Consider the following 24,792-nt stretch of genomic DNA (forward strand, 5'->3'; position numbering starts at 1 on the left):
GATACTATGGAATAAGGTAATAAAATATCGGTTAAGCTCTTAGAAGATGAGTTCCTTCGAAAAGTTATTTTTGTATCAGTACAGTGTTGTCAGAGTGCGTTAATTTTAAGCTAACCGGTGAAAACACCTTGTAGGCCAATGATTATTATTATCTATGTTTTTGCTTCCAGAACTTAAGCCAGAGAAGAATTGTAACAGACTCTATTTGGCGACTGAAAAACTAGGTCTCCCGTTTCCGTGTGTCTGTCGCTGGTTGGTAATTTTATTAGATATTTAATCTCGGAAAGTACTGGATTATTTTTAATGTTTATATCCAAAAAAAGATAAATTATCGTTAAGTTTGAAGTAAATACATATTTGTCACTTAAATAATTACGTATAATATTGATCTTTCTAAACGCTAGAAGCGACAGACAAAAATATACAAATAAACTAAAATCACGTTGCATGCTTTACTATCGTGTTTAGATCGGAGTATTAAAAAGACATCTATGTTTGAATAGTGTAGTGTTAGAATTAATAAATTACAAACTTTTTTTTCTCAGATCTTTGATTCATGTAAATCTATAAAACCGAAGTTCTTGTCACCAGCGACATAAACATGACACCCAACATGCACGTTGTTTGTTTATTCTTATTGTTGTTACCAAAAATATTTATTCTTCCAGTATTCGGCGATTTCCAAATAAATTTAACGGAGAACTATTTTAATGAAAAATTCATTAAGGCAGCCACTGTTATTGGTTGTTTTAATAAACGAGGTTAGTAATAATTGTATTTATTATTATTGTGATGGTAATAAGTAGTTCACGACCCTTAAAATTTTAGAACATAAAAATGTAGCAAAAAAGTTGATGTTAAAATTTCACCCTGTCTCTGTTTTAAATTTAAACCGAAACAACGTTCAGAAAAGTCTTATAACCAACCATCAACAAATTGGCGTCGTGCTGGATGGTGACTGTCGCAAAAGCGAAGAATTTTTGATCATGGTATTTGTTTCTTACACCTTGTTCATTTTGAAAAAGGTAAAACTTTTTAGTGTGGTCAACAAAAATTTTTCGATGTAAAACATCACTGGTTAGTGGTGTCTAATTCACCAAATATTACCAACAAATTTAACAAAGTCATTTTAAACATTGACGCTGATATTCATCTCGCTATAAAAGGTTTAAGTAACACTTGGAGCATCAGTGACATTTATAATCCAGCCTCGGAGTATGGTGGTATTTTAATTTATGAAAAAATAGGTACTTATGCTGAAGGACTAGGCTATAATGCAAGAATCAAACAACCTAAATATTGGAAAAGAAGGAACATGACCGGTGTTACTCTTACCACAATAGTAGTGGTATATCTAAAATATAGAGACAGATAGCACCGTTTTTTAACATTTTCGTAGCTTTTAGTACCTTTTGAAGGAACACTAGAAGATTATTTGCACAACGAAGATAACCGAACTATTAATACGTTCAACAGATTTCAACACAAACTTCTTCGTTTTTGTAGAGATTACTACAACTACACGTAATGTATTCGTCAGTTTACATTTTCATTTATTTCAATAAGTTAGTACAGGATGAATACCCAGTTAGGTAACTCATGGGGCTATCCATTACCCAATGGATCTTTCGACGGTATGGTCGGTGCTTTAGAGCGAAAGTTGATTCACTTTGGGAGTTCGCCTATATTTGTACGAGAAGATCGTTCTAGAGTCATAGACTATGGGCGAAGTACTTGGAGCTTTAGGTAAATACTATATGTTAAGAATTTTAATTTTATGTTTCTCCAGGGCAGGGTTTTTATTCAGAAGTCCAAAATCACGAACGTCTATCGAAATTTTTTTAAAACCTCTTTCAACTTCCATTTGGTTGATAACTGGTTTCTTTGCAATTGTATCAGTTGTTATTTTAAAAATGGTTACCACGTTCGAAAAAAAAAGATATCTTAGTGAGAGTGAAAGTTCTTGGAGTTTGTCTGTTATATTCACTATAGGAGCTTTTTGTCAACAAGGTATCTTTTATTTATTTGTTGTTTCGAGAGAGTTAAATGAACGTTTGTTGCAGGATCGCCAGATGTTCCAAAAATGGCGTGTGGGAGAATTACTGCGATATCAATATTAGTCCTGTCTGTAATGATTTATCAATTCTATTCAGCAAGCATCGTTTCGAATTTACTAATGAAACCCACGAATAAAATCAAAACTCTGAAAGATCTCATGGAATCGTCTTTGAATGTTGGATGTGAAGATATCATCTACAACAGGGATTTGTTCGAAGTTGGAAAGTATCATGAACATGGAATTTGTATAATGGATTATTTTCTAGCATACTAGTGATAAATTCATCAAGCAATTTTATTCAAAAAAAATCTACGGCAAAAGAAATACGTCGCACTTTTGGCCAACTAAATTAGGAATCGATTTAGTAAGGAGTGGAGGCTATGCGTTTCACATTGAAGTGGCAAGAGCCTATCCTACCATTGAAACAAGTTTTTCTGACCAAGCTATATGTGAACTTCGTGAAGTAAAGCTGTTTACAAATACGGATCTATACAATACATACCAAAAAGGTTCACCTTTTTATGATATGTTGGAAACTTGGTATGCCATTTCAATAAAATGGAAGATATTTTTAATGGAGGAGGTATCTCAGTTTTCAGAGATTGGCCGAATATGGAATACTCTTTAGAGAAAAAAGATTTTGGCATCCTCGAAAACCCGAATGTATTCAAGACACATTTGTAACTTTTCATGTCGGTTTAGACGAATTTTATCCCGCTTTGTTGATACTGTTAATAGGGATTGTTATTAGTTTAATTGTCTTAATTGCAGAGAAACATATTTCGTTAATGAAGTCCAGAGTAAAACAGCCGTCGCAGCAGTTGAAGAAGACAAAGTTTCCATTTACAAAGTAGTGGTGGATTATGGAGGTTATTATAATCTTGAAAATGAAATCACTGTAGAAAAACAACAAACTTACCTTGTCATTTATACTATCTCGGATAATTACGTTTGTTAATTAAGTATGTCGTTTCATCTCGAGTAACTTCTATCACTCATGAAAATGATAAAATGCTTAAGAATTAGAATTAGAAAAAGAAGTTATTGTACATTATTTCTGATACAGTAGATAAAACGAATGCAACAGTGAATCGTGCAATAAATTAATGAGTATATAAAAACAATGTTTTTTCTTAATATCATTAAGATTATTAAAAATGTTTAAAAACTAAAAGCCTTCATTTATCATTAACCGAATTTAATTTAGATTTAAAAATCCACCAACACTGCAATTTCTTCGAAACTACAACTGGCAACGTTGCCAGTGTCAATTTTAGGGAGAAATAATTTAAAGTTGTCTTTCATTTTATTTTCATCACATTTTTAAACATCACTGACAGTTCGTGACAAGAAGCTCTGGTGCCAATCCTAAAAAAATTAAACTCTCAGGGTTTTTTATTGTTAAACTGAATGCAACAGGTGGTAGATTTTAAATTTTGGAATAAATTACACATGCATGTCGCCATTTACAGCAGACACTTTTAAAACAGTATTTATTATTAAAATGTGAGTTCAGCGCAATAAATTAACTAAACTAAAAAAGACTATTAAACAATATATTCGCATAAATTATTTTTCCAAGGAACCATTAACTATCTATCTAAGTATTAATAATTTTTCTAACAGAATTTAGACGTTAATTTCTTCTGATTTAGTACAAAATCCAAAGACCGAAATTTTGTAAATAAATAAGTTTTTTGATCTTACACGAATTTTAGAACGATTTATAAACTTGACTGTTGCTGTCCTTCAATTTCCTTCACAGCGAATTCGCAATCATTAGCTGTGGCTGAAACTTCGTAGTTGTGGGTGAAAGGTCAAAACTTCTTGATTCGCCAGACATTATATTACCAAAATTAAGAGGAATGCTATAAAATGACATGAAATAATTGGTCAACGTACGCAAAACGATGCTTAAGTTAAAAAATCGAAAGAGTTACCACACATTTTTTTTATAACTGGATTGTAATAATAAACCCATTTCTAGTATTTAAAACACCAACTTTACGCTAAAATAAATTTAATTTGAACTTTTATATCGAAAATCACGACGTTCATAACCGAAAGTTGTATTTTGAATAATAAACATTGGAAAAAATGTATAATTGAACAGGAAAAAATCTTTTCATAATACAGTCACAAGAATCTTGTTTTCAACAGACAGACAGAGTGAATTTGTTTAGCATAATGCGGATGTTAGCATAAATTTTATTTTTAAATATCTGGGTTGTATAAAAATAAAATTTATGCTAACATCCGCATTATGCTAAACAAATTCACTCTATCTGTCTGTTGAAAATAAGATTCTTGTGACTGTATTATAAAAAGATTTTTTCCTGTTCAATTATCCATTTTTTCTGTCGACATAAGTTTGCGGTTACTGAAATCGACTATTCACATGCGAATAATTAAAAATTTCGACTTGCATGTGCCTGTCATTTGATTTTTTCTTGATACTCACGCGATAAATAAAAGTTGATGACTAATAAATCTTAATAGTCAGCAGTTTAATTAGAAGAGTGCCTAACGTAGAAAAAATAATGTGAGTGGCTATAAATTTTTTTGTTAACTATCTGAACGTGGAACATTACGTATTCTCTGTATATTTTGTCAACAGCAACAATTTACAAAAGTATTGCGTAATTTGGTATAATCTCACAATTTCTTCCGTGGAATGAATGTTATGAAACTACTTTTAATCAAAGTGAACAATTGTTTCAAATGATGAAGAAACTTACACTTTTGTTGTTTTTAACCATTAGTATTTCAGCATCTTTAATTGACGTGAATATAATCCATAGCTATTTTAAAGAAAAGTCTATCAAATATGCTACAATTCTGGGCTGTTTTAGCAAAAACGGTTGATCCTAAAAACTAAACATACTTCAGCATTTGAAAACATTTTTTTTAGAAAAACTTAATTTGGCCAAAATATTAATGACGAAAAATCGACATTTATCTCTTTTTAACCTAAAACAGCATAACATTTACAAGAAACTTCAAACAAAACACAACCACTTGGGTATCATTTTGGATGGGGACTGTGCTAACGTGGCAGAATTTTTGGTTATAGTAAGATATTTAATAGTTGTCGCAGATATAGGTATATCCTAAGAATATTTTTAGTGTGGATATTTAAAGTTTTTTGATGTAAAACACCACTGGTTAATTTTAGTTTCCTCTAACAATTTTGTCGAAAATTTTGAGAATGTTACTTTAAATATTAACGCTGATATTCACATAGCCGTTTTCGACACACCTACAGTATGGTCAATTTTTGACTTCTATAATCCTGCAAGTGAACACGGTGGTAACCCAAATTTTACAAAAATTGGTTTTTATGAGCATAAAGTAGGATATAAGATTAAAAAAACCGAAGCCAAATACTGGAGCAGAAAAAATGTTACTGGTGTTACCTTCAAATCAATGGTTGTGGTAAATCATAATTCAAAATTCTTGTCACTTATTTAAACAATTGATCAAATGTTGTAGTTGCCAATGCCATTTAAAGGAACACTAGATGATTATCTCAACAGCGATGCTAACAGAGACGTTAACACTTTCAATCGGTTTCATAGTAGACTGACAAGTTTCTGTAGGGATTTTTATAACTATTCGTAATTGGTTTATTTATATGTGTAACACGAATGTGATAAAATATACTGCAGGGTTAACATTGAAGTAACAAAGTCTTGGGGTTACACAAATCCAGATGGTACTTTCGATGGAATGGTGGGAGCTCTGGAACAAAAAATCATAGACTTTGGCAGCTCTCCTCTCTTTGTGCGAGAAGATCGTGCTAGAGTTATTGATTATGGCAGAAACACTTGGGTTTTAAGGTTAGTAAAAAATTTAACGAATCAACTAAAATCATAATTTTCTTTATGTTTAGGGCAGCTTTTTTGTTTAGAAATCCAAAAGCTCGAACTTCTATTGAAATATTTCTACATCCTTTACCAACTTCTGTTTGGCTAATAACCGGTTTATTGGCAGTAGTGTCTATAGTAATTTTAAAAACTGTAACTACTTTTGAAAGAAAAAAGTACCATTATCATACAGAAACATCATGGGGGGTGTCAGTTATTCTAACTTTAGGGGCTTTCTGTCAACAAGGTTAGTATTTTTGATAGTTAAACTGTTATCAGTCTTTAATTTAGGTTCACCATCAACTCCAAGAATGACTTGTGGAAGAATTACTACAATTACAATTTTCTTACTTTCTATTCTCATTTATCAATTTTACTCAGCTAGCTTAGTGTCTCACTTGCTAATGAAACCCCTCACTAACCTTAAAACCATCAAAGATCTTTTAGACTCCTCTTTAAAAGCAGGTTGTGAGAATATTCTCTACGATCGTGACTATTTCCAGGTAAAATATTCATAGTTTTGTGTTTTCGACATATAATATCCATTGTAGCACACAACCGATGAAGTGGCGAGAGAATTATATACCAAGAAAATCATTGGCAAGAAGAACACATCGAACTTTCTTTCTCCAGAAGATGGTTTAAAATTAGTTGAACAAGGAGGTTATGCCTTTCATGTGGAGACTGCGACGGCGTATCCTATAATAGAGGCAACATTTGATGCAAAGCCTATTTGTGAACTTAAAGAAATTCAGCTGTTTAGAACACAGCCGATGCACGCAAATTATCAAAAGCAGTCACCCTTTAGAGATATGTTTGATACTTGGTAGCTATCTATTTTTTTTTATAATTTTGTGATTGTGGACTAGTTTTCAGCGTTTGGCAGAACATGGACTGTTGTTCAGGGAAAGAAGACATTGGCACCCACGGAAACCAGAATGTATTCAGTCTTCTAGGTCTATTAGTTTTCATGTGGGTTTAGATGAGTTTTATCCTGCTTTAGTTATATTTTTGGTGGGGATTATTAGTAGTTTAACTTTATTAATCCTTGAACAACAGATAAAAAGGAGAAACGAAAAACCAGATCGACGTTCCATTTTACTTTTAAATAAAAAGTCTGCTTTTCCATATGTGAACTGACGACGATGGTTTTAAAATAACAATAATTATGACGACCATAGCATTACCCTGAAACCAAACTACCATTGTCACACTTCAAATATTATAATCGATTTAAACTATGTAGTCAATATAACGAGAGAGTAATAAAAACACGATTAGCAAAAGCCATGGATCTTCGAATCGATTTTATATTACCCTCTCGGTACTATGTATTACGTGTTATTAGCTATAAATACATATATTATAACACTTATCACTCTAATACATCTGGTTAGTAAAATATTTAACTCTCCATATAAATCTTTTCATTCCGAGCTCAGAAAAAAAGTTTACCTTTTTTAAACAGTACAACAGTCTGATTTTACTACTATCTTATACATACATATATTCTATTGCATACATTCGGTTCTAAGTTTATTTTGCTAACGAAACTATTGCTATCTTTTGTTAAAAAGCACTTCTCACTAGTTTAGATTTTAAATAATGAAAAAACATTTGCATAAGTCAAAAATTAAAATAACCCGGCGCATCCACCATTTTACGAAAATAAAAAATTTAGCAATATCAAACTACATAATCGATGAAAATAGTATAAAGTGTATCAAACATAGCTTAAAATAATACAAAGCCCGTATTTCTATGTTTTAAATATTTAAAAATGAGGAATGTTAGCAATAAAAACATAACTGAATATTAAAATCTATTCAAAATCATTATTTTGCATTAAATAAAGCAAAAATTTAAACCAAACTTTCGAATTTTTCTAATCTTTGTAATCTTTAAAATTCATAGAACTTCTAAAATCTTTAGAACTTTTAAATTCCTAGTTTCTCTAGGCTCTTCACCATTTCAAAAATTTTTAAAGCTTTTTGGATCTGTAGGAATTTTAACATCTTTACGTTTTTTAAATCTGTGGAATCTGTGGAATCCCTGAAATTTGTTAAATTCCTAAAAACCCTGTAATCCATAGAATTTTTAGATCCTTGAAATGTTGGAAAACTTTGAGAAGTTTTAGACTTTCACAATATTTGGAATCTTATCACAAACTCGGTAAAATTATTAGAATTTCTATAATTTGTAAAAGTAGTAGACTTTCAAGACTTTTAAATTTTGAAGATTTTGTTGAATCTTTCCTATTTTTAGAATTTTTTATAAAAAAAATAATAATAATAATGTATACCTTAGTGTTTATTGAAACCTTTTACAAAGTGAAATGAAATGCACAAATAACAGTCGAGAACTAACTCTAGACTTAAATTGTCACTCTGTGTACGGCTTTATGACCCTGCGTTCAAGAAAAAAGTCCGCTATTAACTTTTTGTGAAAGATTATAATTTCACCTAAAAGAAAAATCAAAGAAAAACAAATCCCATAACTTAGGACGATTAATCCGGACGAAAATTCTTTTATTCCAACATGAATAGTAACTTTTTTCGCATATTCCATGCAAATAGGCTTTCGAGCATCCCAGTACTTTCGCAGACGAAACAAAAGTCCATTTTCAACTATATGCAGCATGCTAAAATCCCCAAGTCAGCTACATGTTTATTAATCTAAAATGAATTCACCAATAATTCATCATTTCTCGAAAAGGTGAATTTTTTTGTAGATTCGTGTGCATAGGTTGCGTTCTATACATTTGCACCTCCTCAAGTTCACATATTTCTTGAACTGTGAAAGTGTCTTCAATTATAGGATAAGCAGTACTAGTTTCAACATGAAAAGCAAATCCTCCTTCCTTTACCATTTGTAATCCTTTCTCTGGTTTATAAAATCCGGAATCGTTAGAATCCCCTTTGAGTTTTTTATTAAATAGATCAATAGCAACCGGGTCTGTGGTTTGCTGTAACCACAAAGACATTAATAAAACAACATTAATGGATTATCGAATTCATACCACAAAGTAATTTCTGTCAATCAAAATGTCCTCGATTCCAAGTTCCAAATTACTGTCCGTCAAGTCCCTTAAATTATTAATCTTCCTCGGGGGATCCATTATTAAATAAGAAACAATGCTGGCGGAGTAAAATTGATAAATCAATATACAAAATAAGAACACAAAAACGGATAAAGTCCTGCTGCTTATTAACTGAGGGTAACAAGTAGCACCCTGTTGACAAAAAGCCCCCAAAGTAAAAAGAAACAAGAAGCTCCAGCTGCTGTCCACTTTATTTTTTCTTCGCAAAATTCTTTTTTCCCTACTAAAAATGAACTTTAAAAATGTCATCAAAAGCGCCATCATTAAAGCTATGCAAATCCAAACGGTATTCGACAAAGGTCTCATTAAAATTTTGTATGACGTTTCTATAATTTTCGGTCGTCTGTAAATAAAAGTGGATCTCAAAATCCAATTTCCGTAACTGTAGTCAATAACGGGCATTCGATCTAATTTGTAAATAAGCGGTGAACTGCCAAAATCTACGAGTCTTCTTTCCAAAAGACCCACGAGACCGTCGAAATGACCATTCGGCGTTAAGTAACCCCAAGAATCGGTTCTTTCTATGTGTAAACTGAAATTATACATATCTTTGCAATAGTTCACAGTAACACTCTGAAATCTGTGCATTGAACCAACTTTACGATTTTTTTCACTAGTTAGGTAATCTTCCAGATTTGTGTGGGGGTCTGTGACGACAACAGCCGATTTAAAGCGAACTCCGGTCATATTTTTTCGTATCCAGTATTTGTTTTCGGGGATTGTTGCCTTATAACCAGCATGTTTATTGTAATACCCTACTATACCACTAGTGAATTGTCCGCTATGCTGTGATGCGGGGTTGTAAACATCAAGAATTACGTATTCATCTTTTGAGTGCGGGTATGCCAAGTTTACATCAGAATTGATGTTCAACGGCAAACTCTTCAAAAAATTTAATATTCTGTTTTTTGATTGAAGGTTAGTGCCAACCAACCAATGATATGTTTCATAAAAGTATTTCTTGTCCTAAAAGTGACGCATTTTTTTAATGAAAAATTCCACGAGCTTTGTTTGATTGTTTTATCATTTTAATCTTAAATGTTAAAAGATAAAGTTCAAAAAACACAAATATAAACAAATTTATACGTCAATTATTTATTAATACACTTGTAAACAAATTATTACTAAGTACAAATATTTAGAAACAAATTAATGAAAAAGATATATATACAGGGTGACTGACAAAAAACCTTTGCCGCTGTATACTGCTTATTTTTTACGTTTAGTAGTAGTAGTAGTAGTAGTAGTAGTAGTAAACTTACGTTAGAGATTTGTTTTTAAAATACGAATGCATAAGATTTTTTTATTTGTTAAAAAAAACAAGAATGAAAAGAAGGAAACATCTATCAAAGTTGTTCAAAATTGTCTCTCTGCTGTCCCAGATATTATCGACACCACAGAATACATATACAAGGTTGATTTATAAAATTGCCGCTGACGTTACTGTTCGCCGTTAACGTTACCGTTGAAAGTTGGGTTTTCAACCAATCAAATTGCGGTAGTGTGCAGTGCCGCCAACTTGAAGGAAAATCCCCTGAAGTAGGGGGGACATTTTTTTGGTTGACAGCACTAATTCCACGAAAATCAAATTTTGATAGAGATAATGGCGTCCACTAATATTAAGCCGTTTAATAACCTGTTCACCGAAACCTTCATATTTTAAATAGCTGCTATCATTTTCTACACTGTAGTTTTGTGCATTGTTAAAGATAGTTCTCGACGTTTAAATCAACAAGATTTATTGCTATTTATCTCAAAAAAAGATTAGTTATTATAACTACAAGAGCTTACATTTTGCCTTTTTTTCTTAATATGTGTAGTCTTCTTTTCACAAAAAGAAAGGTAAAACATGTTTAAAATGGTAAATTTTTGTAAGACAGTATCGACTTTGCAATTAAAAATCCATCACAATTGAGCTTGGGATGGATATGGGTGGGGCTTCATTTTTGGCTTGTTACTTCCCGAGCGTAAGCAAAGGAAGTATTGTAATCGAGTCCGTCGGCCGACTCTCTACTTTTACGTTTTCTCGATCTTTCATGACCCCTAGAAGACGAAGAAATAGGTCTCCCATTTCCGTCTGTCTGTCCGTCTGTCCGTCTGTCTGTCTGTCCGTCCGTCTGTCCGTCTGTCCGTCTGTCCGTCCGTCTGTCCGTCTGTCCGTCTGTCCGTCCGTCTGTCCGTCTGTCCGTCTGTTGTCCCGGATTTTTATTAGACAGATAATCTCCGAAAGTACTCGACCGATTGTTGTGAAATTTTGTACTTATATTAAGAATATCATGTAGATGGTAAAACGCTAACCAAAATTTGTCTAATCATCCCCACCACTAATGCGATGACGTCACTTCAAAATTGTACATAGTAAATGGGTTTTCAATTGCATAAAATAACATAGTCCTACACATGTAGTTTACAACTCTGAATCGACTTTTCACCCGAAACGTCCAGATTTTTGGAAAAAAAATCAAAATTATAAAACAATATTTTGAAATTTAATTTTTAATCTGCTAACCAGAATGCTTTGAAATGTTGCAGATGTTTTAAGGCTATAAAGAGCATCATAAAACTTTAGTCAAAAAATATTTGCTTATCCCCTCCAAAAACTTGATGACGTCAGCTCAAAAGTTTGTGGAATAAATCATATCTAAAATGTACAAAATATGATGAGTCTGTACTTGTGATCTATCACTCCATTCATATTTTTTGGATTTGCATATACAGGGTGACTCAAAAAAATTAATGAATGCGTAAATATATTTTATTGATTTAATCAGGAACTACAAAACCGAATGCTCTGAAATCTTGCAGATGTTTTAAGGTCATAAAGAGCATAATAAATGTTTAGTCAAAATATATTTGCTTATCCCCTCCAAAAACTTGATGACGTCAGCTCGAAAATTTGCCGAATAAATCATATCTAAAATGTACAAAATATGATCAGTCTGTACTTGTGATCTATCACTCCATTCATATTTTTTGGATTTGCATATACAGGGTGATTCAAGAAAATAAATGAAAGCGTAAATTTATTTTACTGATTTACTCAGGAACTACAAAACCGAATGCTTCGAAATCTTGAAGATATTCTAAAATTATCATAAGCATGGTAAATTTTTGATCAAAACGTATTTGGTCGTCCCCCCTAAAAAATTTATGATGTCACCACAAAATTTTGCTGAATAAATCCTATCTAAAATGTACAAAATATGGTGAGTCTCTTCTTGTGATTTATCATTCCATTCAAATTTTTTCGATTTGCATATACAGGGTGACTCAAAAAAATTAATGAATGCGTAAATTTATTTTATTGATTTAATCAGGAACTACAAAACCGAATGCTTTGAAATCTTGCAGATGTTGTAAGGTTATAATAAAGAGCATAATAAATTTTTAGTCAAAATATATTTGGTTATCTTCTACAAAAAACTGATGACGTCAGCTCAAAAGTTTGCCGAATAAATCGTATCTAAAATGTACAAAATATGATGAGTCTGTACTTGTGATTTATCATTCCATTCATATTTTTGGATTTGCATATGCAGGGTGACTCAAAAAAATTAATGAAGGCGTGAATTTATTTTATCGATTTAATCAGGAATTACAAAACCGAATGCTTTGAAATCTTGGGAATATTTTAAAGTTATTATAAGCATGGTAAACTTTTGTTCAAAATGTATTTGTTCATCCCTCCTAAAAAAATTGATGACGTCACCCTTAAATTTTGCTGAATAAATCCTATCTAAAATGCAAAAAATATGATGAGTTTGTACTTGTGATTTATCATTCCATTCATATTTTTTAGATTTTCTTAAGAGGTGGTTCAAAAAAATTAATGAAGTCAATTTATTTTATTGATTAAATTAAAGGCAACACTTATTATTAGTATTACACCCCAACCAACCCAATTTGGTAGACACAAAATTTGTTAAAGGAAAAACTCGGTTGAAACATAAGAGTAGCACGCTTATTTACATCGACTTTAACATTACAGACCTGCATTTGTTTTATGCGGTCACTTGGTTCCGCGAATGCGAAATAGACATGTTTATAATCAACCAATTGTGAATTTCACCGTCAAGAATTAAAATAAAACGCAATGTTTTATATAATAAGCGGAAGTCGAAGCAATAAAGCCGATGGTCGTTTTGTTTACAGTTTCTCTGTTTGGCTCTTACGTATGCTGTTACGCTTGTCATCTTAAATTAAGAATGTTTATACATAAACGATTTTCAGTTGCCCCTCATATTACTAGACAGCGTATTTCTGTCGGGCTACGTCACGATTATAGGGGGGGACGTGCTGGATTCCATAAATATAATTAACGATTTATTAATCAAACGGCTAAGTAAATGAGAACGGAAATTAACAGCAGAGTGCAACGAAACAACGTTATTCTAATCTCAAATAAACGAAGTGCAGTCCGCAACGGCAATGAATTCGCATCCCGTGCGAGCCGTACCGAGTTTGGCCTTGCCTAGCCCGACAGAAATCCGCTCTCTAGATGTTACACACCGGCGCCGTATACGTGAGTAAATTGTTTCGTTATTTTATTGATTATAAGAAATCAATATTCAAAACGACCCAATTCATTTTCCCGAAAATTTGGGAACACAATAATTTTATTCTTAGTATTACACTACATCTATCCCAACTGATATACGTGTCCTTGCAAAAATGTTGATGACGTCATCACAATTTTTTTTTAAATTCCCACTACAAAAATGTAATGAGAAAAAAAAACATAATAGGCATGCAGTCGTCAAGTTTCCGACAGCGAGGGAAGTACTGTCTAAACTCTTTAGACCAATTTTTTTTTTCTTAATACACAATGTGTAATATGTATGCCATAAATACTATGCTCAATAACATGTTTTTTATTTCTTATAGAGGAAATAATAATTTTGCAATTAAGCTCCACCCCTCTGGCTCACGACGAATAAAAAAAAATCATCACAATTGATACAGGGCGGGTGGGCGGGCTTTGATTTTGCCTTTTTGTTGTAATATGTGTAGACTTCTTTTGACAACAAGAAACTTAAAATGGTAAATTTGTATAGGGAAATCTCGATTTTGCAATTACTCTCCGCCCCTCGGTCTGACAAAGAATGAAAAATTGATCACGATTGAGATCGAGAAGGATGGGTGGGGCTTCTCTTTTGTTTTTTCTTTTTTAATTAATACATTTAGTTTTCTTTGTATAACACGACTACTTAAGAACATATTTTACCTGGTAATTTCTCGTACAAAAATAAGGATTTTACAAATAAACTCCGCTCCTTGGCTCACGACGAATTAAAAAAGTCATCAGAATTGAGAAGATGGGTGGGCGGGGCTTATATTTTGCCTTTTTTTTAATATAGATAGCCATCTTTTCGAAACTTAAAGTGTGGTTAAAATGATACATTTTTGCAAGGAAATATGGATTTTGCAATTATAGGGCGGAGCCTAATTGCAAAATTTGTATAAGGAAATATCGATTTTGCAATTAGGCTCCGCCCCATAATTGCAAAATCCATATTTCCTTATACAAATTTTCCATTTTAAACATGTTTTAAGTTTGTTGCTATGAAAAGAAGTGTACACATATTACAACAAAAAGGCAAAATGTAAGCCCGCCCATCCGCCCAATCTCAATTGTGATGTTTTTTTTATTCGCCGAAAACCAAGGGGGCGGAGCTTAATTGCAAAATACTTATTTCTTTGCAAGAAATTAAAACCATGTTCAAAGAATACTATGTATATTAAGAAAAAAAGGCAAAATATAAACCCCGCCCACCCACCCCATCTCAATTGTGATGATTTTTTTTATTCATATAAAGTTAAAACACATTTAAAATGTTAAAATTTTGTAAGGAAATATGGATTTTGCAATTAGGCTCCGCCCCTGTGTCTGCCAACGAACGAAAACGTCATTACTATTTAGATCAGGGCAGGTATGGGTGGGGCTCAATCTTTGGCTTTAATTTTTTCTTAGTATACATAGTATTTTTTGAATAACACACTACTCAAAAACATGTCTTATATGGTAATTTCTTGTAGAGAAATAATAAGGATTTGGCAATTAAATTTCGCTCCTTTGGCTCACGACGATCAAAAAAAATCATCACACTGAGAGAGGGCGGGTGGGTGGGGTTTGCTTTTTTTTAACATACGTAGTCGTCTTTTCAGAACAAGAACCTTAAAGCATGTTTAAAATGCTAAATTCTTGTAAACAAATGTGAATCTTGCAATTAAGCCCCGCCCCTCGATCTGACAACGAATGAAAAATTCATCACAATTGAGAATTGAGGTCGAGGCGGGTATGGATAATTTTTGGCTTTATTTTTTTCTTAATACACATAGTATTCTTTGAACAACATGATACTCAAAAACATGTCTTTAATTTCTCGTAGAGAAATAAGGATTTTGCAGTTAAGCTTCGCCCCCTTGGCTCACGACGAACAAAAAATCATCACAAATGAGATAGGGTGGGTGGGCGGGGCTACATTTTGCCTTTTTTATCTTAATTTGTGTAGACTTATTTCGAGAATAAGAAACTTAAAACACGTATAAAATGGTAAATCTTTGTAGTAATCAACTTAAATCCTCCACTTTTTTTCTACAATCCCTTTAAATACGGCAAAAGTTGGTAACGGAGTTTATAAATGACAATTTTCAGCTCTAAAAGCAACGTCAACGTCAACAGCAAGTTTATAAATCCCAATTTACACTGGGACTGTTGCGAATGTTATGACTTGTGGCAGACTTTCATTCTTATTAATCTTATGGTCCATTTTCGGTAACAATAGATTTATTAATTTTATTATTTAAATTCTCGATTATTTTCAGATGTATGACCATAGTCGCTATATTTTTTCTATTAGGAAAAAAGTCTACGGCTTTGAACTAAACAGTTAAGTCAAAATTTGTCTATCTCTTTCTATAGTCTTTCGGATATCTCGGAATCGCTTCTCCACCTCTGTCTATATTTTTGTATCTTGTTCAACCCTACTAATACCGTTATCAGAAAGCTATATCTTCCAATACTAGAGTATTATTACGCTAGGGTTTCGGTTTTTTTTTTGTTCCACAATTTAACTTTTCGTTTCTGTGTGAATAAGTTATGATTAGAAAAAACATCTTTAATTCCTTTTGTTGCAATTTTGTACAGAAAATAAAATTTAATTTTAGTGTAAAATTTGAATAGCATTTTAACCTACCTGGAAATACTGTATTATTTTAACCTACCTGGAAATATTGTCCGGACAAATGTATGCAGTTGTCATCAAGAATAACTGCAATATTATAGTAATTCCGAGTAAGTAACTTATCTACGTCCAAACTAGGATTACGCATGTCAATTATCAGAAACCGTAAGCCCACTTTAGCAAAATATTTCAGATGATTAACATTGTCTACAATAAAACATACGATCGATAATTATAGCGAAAAATCTAAAAATTTCGGAAGATTGTATCATATGATTGAAAAAAACGCGTCTAGCAGGCCGTTCAATTTAATTTTAAAATAATGATGTTGCCCAAAACTGCTAAACTGAACAAGTTTTGGCATAGAATACCCTCACTAGGATTTTCTATGGTTTTGGCCAAATTAGAATCCCTAGATTAGTACTATATAGGGACTTTGATTTTACTGTAACTGTCAAGCTGAACAAGGAACGCGTTGTTGTTGCCAACGTAATTGTTTTAATATTAAATTTCACAGGTAACTAGACGACTTTTTTTTCGATTATGTTAGTGATTGTTAAATTATGCAGCAAGTGGTAACATTTTCAGAGTAAAAACTATCTTTTTAAGTACTGTCCTGTACAGCACTAGTGCTTATTGTAATTTTTTGGACTATGATACATTACCTTTTTTATTTTCACAAGAAAAAATTGTTCCCATTTCTACATGTTTGGACTCGCAGTATTTTGTAATTAGATCTTCATTCAAAAAAGCGCATGCTGATGTAACAATAGCGTACAGTTTTAGTATCACTTGTATCAACTGACGCATGTTTAACTCTTGGTTTTGAACTATTATTTGTTGACTGACATTTCATAAATTGCGTAATTCAGAACAATTGTGGGTATTTTACTGATCATAAAAGTATAATTTAATTGATTTATTAAAGACGTAATTGTATTCTGAAATAAATAGTACATGGAAATATTTTACAAATATTTGAAGCTCTTAGGCAATTATTACATTGTCATACAAAAACTACAATACTAGTTGATTCACGGTATTTTATAATTAAAGTTAGTTAATAAATAAGGACAAATTACAATTACTAATAATAACAGCAATTTATGTACAAAGTCTTAAACCTAGATAAGAAATTATTCGTGATATCAACCATGAAGTGATATTTTGTATTAAAAGATCAGCCCAAATTTATATCACATCAGTTTTGACAGGGAATAGTAACGACTATACCCCGCGAAATATAATAGTGAGTGACTAAATTATATTTGGTGTAAGGAGATGTTCTAGATCTTTCAACACTTTGTAAAATACTCACCGCATAACGCTTTTCCAAGACAATAAATAATTCAGCTATTTGAGTCAAATAATTTCAATTATTATGTTCTGTATTAGTTGTAAAACTGTCGCTAAGAATATTGCTATATATACAAACAAAACCTGAAATGGATGCTTGTTGTTGCATAATTATTTAACTCCTCCAACATAATGTAAATGCTGCTACACAACTAAACCCTCACGGGGAATGTGACTGAATTTATCGTTCTTCTAATATCACAGTTTCTTGGGGACATAATTTTAAATCCTTGAGTGTATGATTCACATCTAACAGAGTCAGCTGCAAACAACAAAATTACAAAATTTGCAAACCACCACTTCAACAAACCCACATCTCTTCTAGGCCAGCTAGAGATCACTTTGAACTCCTCCTTTGGAAAACCTTTGACCGTCAAAAAGTCAAACAAGACTTTAAGAGGCGTAGTCGCTTGAAATCTACGTTCTATATTTTCACCGCTGGGCAGTCGGAACCGGATCTTGGCAATGCCGTCACCTTGGCTTAGAGGTGGTTCCGACGGCAAACTAGCTTCCACTTCTTTGCGATGAGCTTCTTTCCTAGCCAATTCAAGAGCTTTTTCGTTTTCTATCCTCTGTCGGGCTTCCGACTCCGCTTGAGCTTGTTGCCTTCGGGCTTCTTCTTTTGCTCTACATTAAACACAAAAATATACATTCTTAAATCGACTGATAACGCGAAATTCTAACATACCTGTCAGCTTCTAGACTTTCACGGTATGCCTCATCCTGCTCCCACTTGACCAATTCGCGTTCCGCTCTTTCTTTCTCTTCAACAATTTCAACACGTTGATGTTCGGTGAAAACTTCTACCGCTTCAATTAAATTCGACAACAACTCGTTGACGCCAACATTACCTGGATGATACAATTAACTCAACACGAACGAATTTTTTAAACATCTTACCATGTATAACATTAAAAATATCCGTTGAAGACCGAATTCTCATAATTAAAACTAACGCTGGCAATCTGTCAACTGGTATATTTCGTAAACTCATGGCTGCTGTTGCTCCTAAAGCATTATTTACATATGTTTGCAGCCGAGTACGATTTGATTCAAAAGTGAGGTCCCAACCCCACAATATAAAGTTAGTTTCAAACATTTGCATGACGCTTTCATACCCCAAAAGTTGGGTACAAAAGACGTTTGTTAAAACGCTCGAGTCGTGATGAAGATAAATCGCCAGGATTTTTCTCTGTAAAAGATCAATCATTACTTTAAACGCTCTAATTATATACGTACTTCCGCTGCTGGCTTGGAACACGCTTCCTTGATGGCTTCTTCTAGAGTACTTTGATAAAACGCGGGGTGAACTGGTCCGTATCTATTTGTAAATTGTTCAGAAAAACTTATACTACCGACAATCTCATCTTCTATAGTATCTGGAACTAACCCACCGGATAACCACATTATTTCTGATTTTTACAAAACTAAATCTAGTAATTTTTGTGTACTAATATAAAACTTTAAAAGTGTGCTTACTCAACGGTTCAGTCCGTTTGGCAGGAGGATTATCAACAAAGTATTCGTCATCAACGTTAAAGCTTTCAGACGCATCTTCAAATTCGTCATCATCGCTGTCAATTTGTACTATATTAGCACTGTTTTGTTTCTTTTCTTTATTGTGGTTGACGGGGCAAGAGCGTTTTACGGTTAAGTCATGTTCAGGGTAGCTAAAATTTCAGTTGGAAGTTAAAACGACTTAGCGAATCACGCATGACTTACTTAATGCCTGAAAGAGCTAACATGGTTTGATCGTCTATATTAGGGGGCCATCCGCTCCAAATTTGATTGCGTACATGAATATTTGTTAGTGTGTATACGTCCGCTTTCACCTTCAAAATGTTTTGAGTGCCTGGATATTTGAGATTGTAAGTCTTATCATCGCATTTAATGTTAAGTGTGTATTTGCCAGTTAGTTTTTCTTGTACTTCGCCACTGGAAAAATGACGGCATGTTTAGTCATTTAAAAAAAATTAAGATTTTTAAGTTATGACTTTTTTATTATAAAAGTACTAAAGGAAGGTTCTAATTCAATTAGTTATTCTGAATGATACACTAATTAAATAACAATAATAAATAATAACGAAACATCCACCTGTGTATAGTTCACATGATTCCCGATTATTTAGCTTTGTCTTAACGAAAAAAAAAAAGTTTAATTATTAACAGAGTTGAGTCCATGAAGTAAAAATATATCATTTTTATATCTATTTCTCTTTTAAAACGGATCAAAAAAAAACTTGAGTTTCCATAAATAATACATTGGTACGTCATAAGCTGACGTCATCAGCAAAAAAAATAAAAATAAGTTATAGCTTATGTAAAAACTAAATTGATCTGTTCAAGTGTATTACATGAAATAAAATGGACATAATTGTCGCATTTTCCCAAAATTTAACGTCCCAAAAAATCCAATGTTTAAAATGTTAAATATGTACTAATATTTACTAGTAAACTAAACAAATAAAATTTTCAATGTATTCATAAATAGTAAATATTATTAATCTTTCTCATCTTAAATGAAAGCATTCACAAGAATACAAAATATACTTCTGGACAAAACAAACTGAATTTTAAATTCCTTTCAACAATTATTATAGTTTAAACTATGTAATACATTTTTTTGTATGATTTGTTAATTAAATAAAATGAGTTAAAGAATTAGATAAGTAATGATAAAAATAATTGACTTACTCATCTTCTGCAGAAAAACCTCCCTCTGAAGGTTTAACTGTTAAGTGCAATGCATTTTCTTGTGGCAGTTGCAAAGCAGAAAAAGGAGTATTTCCATACTGACTCATCCTCGCCCATCCAGATAATACTTGGCGACATGGTGATATCTTCAATTCATTAAATAATCTCAATCTCAAGTCAGCTGAAAATACAACTCTTAAGTAAGTAAAAATCCCCTACACGCACATCCACTCACAAATAGTAGCAGTTTCTGGCAATTCTATTGTAATTATTCTATCACAATATTGTACATTAAACTTGAGCATCTTGGCTGAACTATTCCTTAAGTTAGAAGTAGAAGGTTGATCACTAGTTTGATTACTGACAACTCGAGAATGCCCAACATTATTGCCAACCTCCATCATATCGGTGGCTGTCTCAATGGGGCTGGATGGGACATTAATATAATCATCAACAACCATCACGTCTGGATCGGAACGTGGTTGAAATGACTGACTGTCAGGTGGCATAACCCGACTGACTGCACGCTTCAGCACCAAAAAAATTATTGTTTAAACAAATACTAATTATAGAAAAATACTTACAAGCAAATCCCAGTTGGTTTCATCCAGGTGGTAAATTGCCTCTGCAACATCCTCGATTCCAGTACAGGCCTAAAACAATGGAAAAATGTTGAAAAAATTGTGATTGTCATTCTTCTAACCTGACTCGATTTCAAAGAGCTCTTTTATTATTGATTTTGGATAAATATGGAAAGAAAAAATACCTGGAAATCTGCAAGGATTTCTTCTCTATTTTCAGACATAATTACAATAATCCAAAGTATTTATTACACAAGGGACGAATGCACAATACGTTCCTTTTTCAGATAAAAACACTACCTGTCAATTCCCAAACGTCTACAAAACATCTGTCACTGCGCATGCGTGGCGCAAAACTTGAATGTCCATTGTAAACTTTTGATACTTATTTTGTGCGTCGGACCATATCGATTGCATTCAAACTGTTAAAATTTTGTGATAAAGGTAAAATCAGCAGTTTAAAACTGAAAAAGTCTTGTTTTTACAAATGCACAAAACACTGTCGACAGTTTCGTACCTACTTTCATGTTCACAGTAACAAAAAAACGCATTTCTATGAAATAATAATTGTAATGTATGTATTTATGGTTCATAATTTTTATTCCAGTTAAACGATATAACCACAAACTTTATCGTGAGTATTTTCTACGTAACTTGGAATTTTTCTTTGGTTGAATTTAACTAGCATATTTTAAAGATGGCGCGAAGTAGAAATGTACCTACTCTGTTGGTAACAAGTAGTTCCATATCCGCTGTGATATCCGCCATATCCGAATCTTCACAAACCTAGAAATACTAGGACTCGAATGCTTCTGGGGAATTTCCAGGATTCGAACGTTGGCTTTTTACTTTTACTGAAACTAGATTGACTTTTTCTGAGAAAACTAAATAATGGATTCATAGATTCATTAAAAATTAAAAGGATATAACCAAAGTGGATAGTGTATTTAGGCAAAACTGCTTTACGAAACGTATTTAGTATTTTTAATAATAATTCGATCAAATCAGATGTTACTGTGGGGTCTGGCAAGTCCCACAAAATTACATAGCATTTGTATATTTGTATATAATCTGTATTTAATTACTTCCCAGTATCACCCCGAAACTTTCTCTTCGTCCACCTGCATGTCATAAAACCTATCTTTTGTTCACCCTTCTCAGTAATACTTATCCTTTCCCAGATTTCGAATACCTTCCAAGAACCCTTTAGGCACAACTGCTTCTACCGCTTTCTACCGATCTTTCTTTTCATTTTAATTTCACAAACTAAGAGTCTCTTCCTTCAACCGCCGTACCGACAACATCAAAATAAATGCGCCAAAACGCAAGTACCAGAGTACTGTTTCAATCACCTGATCACCCCACATTACCATAGAATTAGTGAGGGTAGAATGATGATCGCAAACGTTACTGACCCAAGGAAAACGGGTCCAACTAAATAGGAAACATTATATCTCTCATTCTATGCAAAGTCCCTATAATAGTACGTGATACTACTAATGGTATTAATATGGGAAGTTGACTGTAACATTGGTTGTGCAAGCTCTAAACCGGATGTCTTAAAAAAAATAGAAGATATAACTTTCTTTGGGGTCAAATCCTCTTATGTGTCAAACTCAGTTCCTAAAATAATAAATCATAGAAGTAGAATTCTACCTCCATGCTGTAAATATAGTTATATATCTCTATGTTCGTTCTATGTATTTTATTTTCATGTTTTTTATACCTTTTAAATAGCGTTTCCCCTACATTGTAGGCAACCAAATAAACAAATCCACTCGCCAAAGATTCCAAAAATCAGATGATCTGCGGAGAAAGTTCTTAATGGATTCTTAAAGATCTGATACTTCGTAAAAAGAACACTTCCAAAAGAAAACACAGTTTCAAAACATGTTTCCAAAAATACTACAAAGAGCTATAATATTTTTTGTTCTCTGTTCTCTTAAGTATATAGAATTTTTATCAGGAATTGTTAATGTTTTTGGTAACAGTTTCTGCGAACAATAATAAATTTACTATTAACTAAGATCTATTTTACGTTCTATTGATCTACTTGTTCCAGTTTTAATTGGTGTTAGTCATAGTATCGTGATACTTAGCGACCCTCATTGATCAACGCTTTCACCATTCCCAGAGTTGTGCATAAAATTAGTTCCCACCTTGTGTACCTAATAAATGTCGTTCAACTAAAACCGTTCTATTAAATATGGTGCATAAAGAAAAGAGTCAAATTTCAAAACGAACAATTAGATGAAAGAGCAACTCAGTATTACCAAGTAAGAATATGAAACTCAGTTAGGAATATATATATTTTTACATTCACAAAACATTTGCAAACAATACTTAAAAAAGAAACAATAATTTGGAGCTTTTGGAATAATTTTTACAGCTGCAATATTTTCTCCTTCTAATGGCATTTTCTAAAAAAAAAAATAAAAAAAGGAAGTTTGACATATTTGCAAAATATTTTAAAACATTTTTTCAGAAAAAGAAACAATAAATTGGAGCTATTGTACAAACCGTTTCCAATGTGTAGGTAGCTTTGATAACGTTAGGAACACTAGCACTTCTATCTGAAATATTTTTTTCTTTCCCTTGGGTATGCACGATCTAAAAAAGCAGCCATAACAAAAGGAATTTGGGAAATGTTTGTATTTTACACTCGAAATTGACAATATGCAGACGATTATAAAAACTATATGACAATGATTTATGACGCTCATTTTTGATTGATTGTGTTGTTTATCCTGCCAAGTAACGCATGTCCGATTTTTAGCAGGAAACTTTCATTTTATACGCATTTTTATTATTACTACCATACTACTAAAAGCAAGACTAACCACCCATTTTAAATAATTAATACTACATAACAGAGGTATAATATATGAAACTAGAGGCTCCAAAGCACTTTCAAATTCTCTCCAAACAGGAATACCTCAAGATTGTTTAAAATTTTTCAAAAAAAAAACGGTCCCAAAATCAACTCAAAAATTGGATATCGAAATCTATGTTGAAAGTGCCAAAATCAGCTTTATCTTATCAAATACTAGCCCCGCCCACCCACCCTCTAATTTCTTAGAAGGTATTTGACTTGCCAAAATTAGTCTTATCTTAGCAAATACTAGCCCCCCCCCCCCCTCTTCTCATTCTAACGAGTAATTTTATTTCTGTTCAGTATTATTATAAGATTATTCATTTCATTCAGACTGGATAAAATCAATCACTAAAATAGAGACAGGGTGAGTGGGTGGGGCTAATTATGTTCTTCTGTTGAGTAGACCTAACGTGACCTGTTCTGTTCTGACTTTTCTATTGTCTCAAATAAACAAATTTTAAACATTGAAAACCACAAAGTACATTCTTAAAATAATTGTATTTTATGAAACAGAAATTAATACATAGTTATCTCTTTTTTTATCTGCAAAATTTTTATACCGAGCTGTTTTGACGAAACTGTAAAAAGTTGGCGATTTTGGAAACGCGGTAGGAATTTTCGAAGAAACGAAGCCGAAAATAACTTATGGATGTCGAAATCTACAAGAAAATGTTTTCAAGTATTTCGAAAATTGGTCGAAAATGTCAAAAATGCCAAAATCAGTTTTATCTTATCAAATACTAGCCCCGCCCACCCACCCTCTCTTTTCTTGGAGGGTATGTGATTTGCCAAAATCAGTCTTATCTATCTTAACAAGTACTAGCTAGCTAAGATAAAACAACTTAATAAACCAAATTATTCAAGTTCAGGTTTACGAACTCTCTCAATCAATTTTGATGACCCTATTATATATATTATTTAGTGACTTTACTTTTGACTATAGCCCGTAGGAGCTATAGCTCTAGGGGCTATACTATAATCGTTTATTTCATAAAGGAACGAACAAATTTATGCAGCTTATAATACATACGTCTATATTAATTTGCCACTCATTTAAAAAAGATGCTGAATTTAATT

The 24,792-nt window shown here is 32.5% G+C and overlaps 4 protein-coding genes and 1 long non-coding RNA gene across 5 annotated transcripts; 1 reads left to right on the forward strand and 4 right to left on the reverse strand.

Annotated features, from left to right (window-relative positions):
* The first annotated feature begins 23 nt into the window (after positions 1-23).
* LOC135134015 (uncharacterized) lies at positions 24-7,308 on the forward strand. Its single transcript, XM_064062582.1, has 17 exons — positions 24-252; positions 669-989; positions 1,040-1,348; positions 1,400-1,524; positions 1,576-1,746; positions 1,790-2,010; positions 2,064-2,275; positions 2,325-2,599; positions 2,652-2,909; positions 5,137-5,162; positions 5,235-5,494; positions 5,552-5,676; positions 5,728-5,898; positions 5,952-6,172; positions 6,217-6,428; positions 6,477-6,751; positions 6,795-7,308. Exons 2-17 carry the CDS (start codon positions 855-857, stop codon positions 7,063-7,065), a joined length of 3,267 nt encoding a protein of 1,088 aa, XP_063918652.1. The 5' UTR covers positions 24-252; positions 669-854; the 3' UTR covers positions 7,066-7,308.
* Positions 7,309-8,307: 999 nt separating this feature from the next.
* On the reverse strand, positions 8,308-9,058 carry LOC135134016 (ionotropic receptor 75a-like). Its single transcript, XM_064062583.1, has 3 exons — positions 8,945-9,058; positions 8,616-8,890; positions 8,308-8,566 (listed from the first exon to the last, which is right to left on the reverse strand). Exons 1-3 carry the CDS (start codon positions 9,041-9,043, stop codon positions 8,308-8,310), a joined length of 633 nt encoding a protein of 210 aa, XP_063918653.1. The 5' UTR covers positions 9,044-9,058.
* Positions 9,059-9,132: 74 nt separating this feature from the next.
* Positions 9,133-15,795, reverse strand: LOC135134017 (glutamate receptor ionotropic, kainate glr-3-like). Its single transcript, XM_064062584.1, has 3 exons — positions 15,731-15,795; positions 9,261-9,926; positions 9,133-9,157 (listed from the first exon to the last, which is right to left on the reverse strand). The coding sequence occupies exons 1-3, from the start codon at positions 15,793-15,795 to the stop codon at positions 9,133-9,135; spliced, it is 756 nt and encodes a 251-aa protein (XP_063918654.1).
* Positions 15,796-17,113: 1,318 nt separating this feature from the next.
* Positions 17,114-21,154, reverse strand: LOC135134265 (FAS-associated factor 1). The gene is made up of 11 exons (XM_064062887.1): positions 21,026-21,154; positions 20,844-20,912; positions 20,495-20,786; positions 20,260-20,440; positions 19,288-19,500; positions 19,045-19,235; positions 18,805-18,950; positions 18,466-18,757; positions 18,254-18,416; positions 17,880-18,192; positions 17,114-17,827 (listed from the first exon to the last, which is right to left on the reverse strand). Exons 1-11 carry the CDS (start codon positions 21,062-21,064, stop codon positions 17,747-17,749), a joined length of 1,980 nt encoding a protein of 659 aa, XP_063918957.1. The 5' UTR covers positions 21,065-21,154; the 3' UTR covers positions 17,114-17,746.
* Positions 21,155-23,102: 1,948 nt separating this feature from the next.
* Positions 23,103-23,575, reverse strand: LOC135134258 (uncharacterized). The gene is made up of 3 exons (XR_010281262.1): positions 23,501-23,575; positions 23,361-23,450; positions 23,103-23,260 (listed from the first exon to the last, which is right to left on the reverse strand). It is a non-coding gene; the product is annotated as an uncharacterized LOC135134258 (long non-coding RNA).
* Between the last annotated feature and the right edge of the window lie 1,217 nt (positions 23,576-24,792).

This window comes from Zophobas morio, unplaced genomic scaffold, assembly GCF_036711695.1.
Source record: "Zophobas morio isolate AGI-343-1 ecotype UQ-CSIRO unplaced genomic scaffold, CSIRO_AGI_Zmor_V1 ptg000023l, whole genome shotgun sequence".
Classification (NCBI taxonomy): domain Eukaryota; kingdom Metazoa; phylum Arthropoda; class Insecta; order Coleoptera; family Tenebrionidae; genus Zophobas; species Zophobas morio.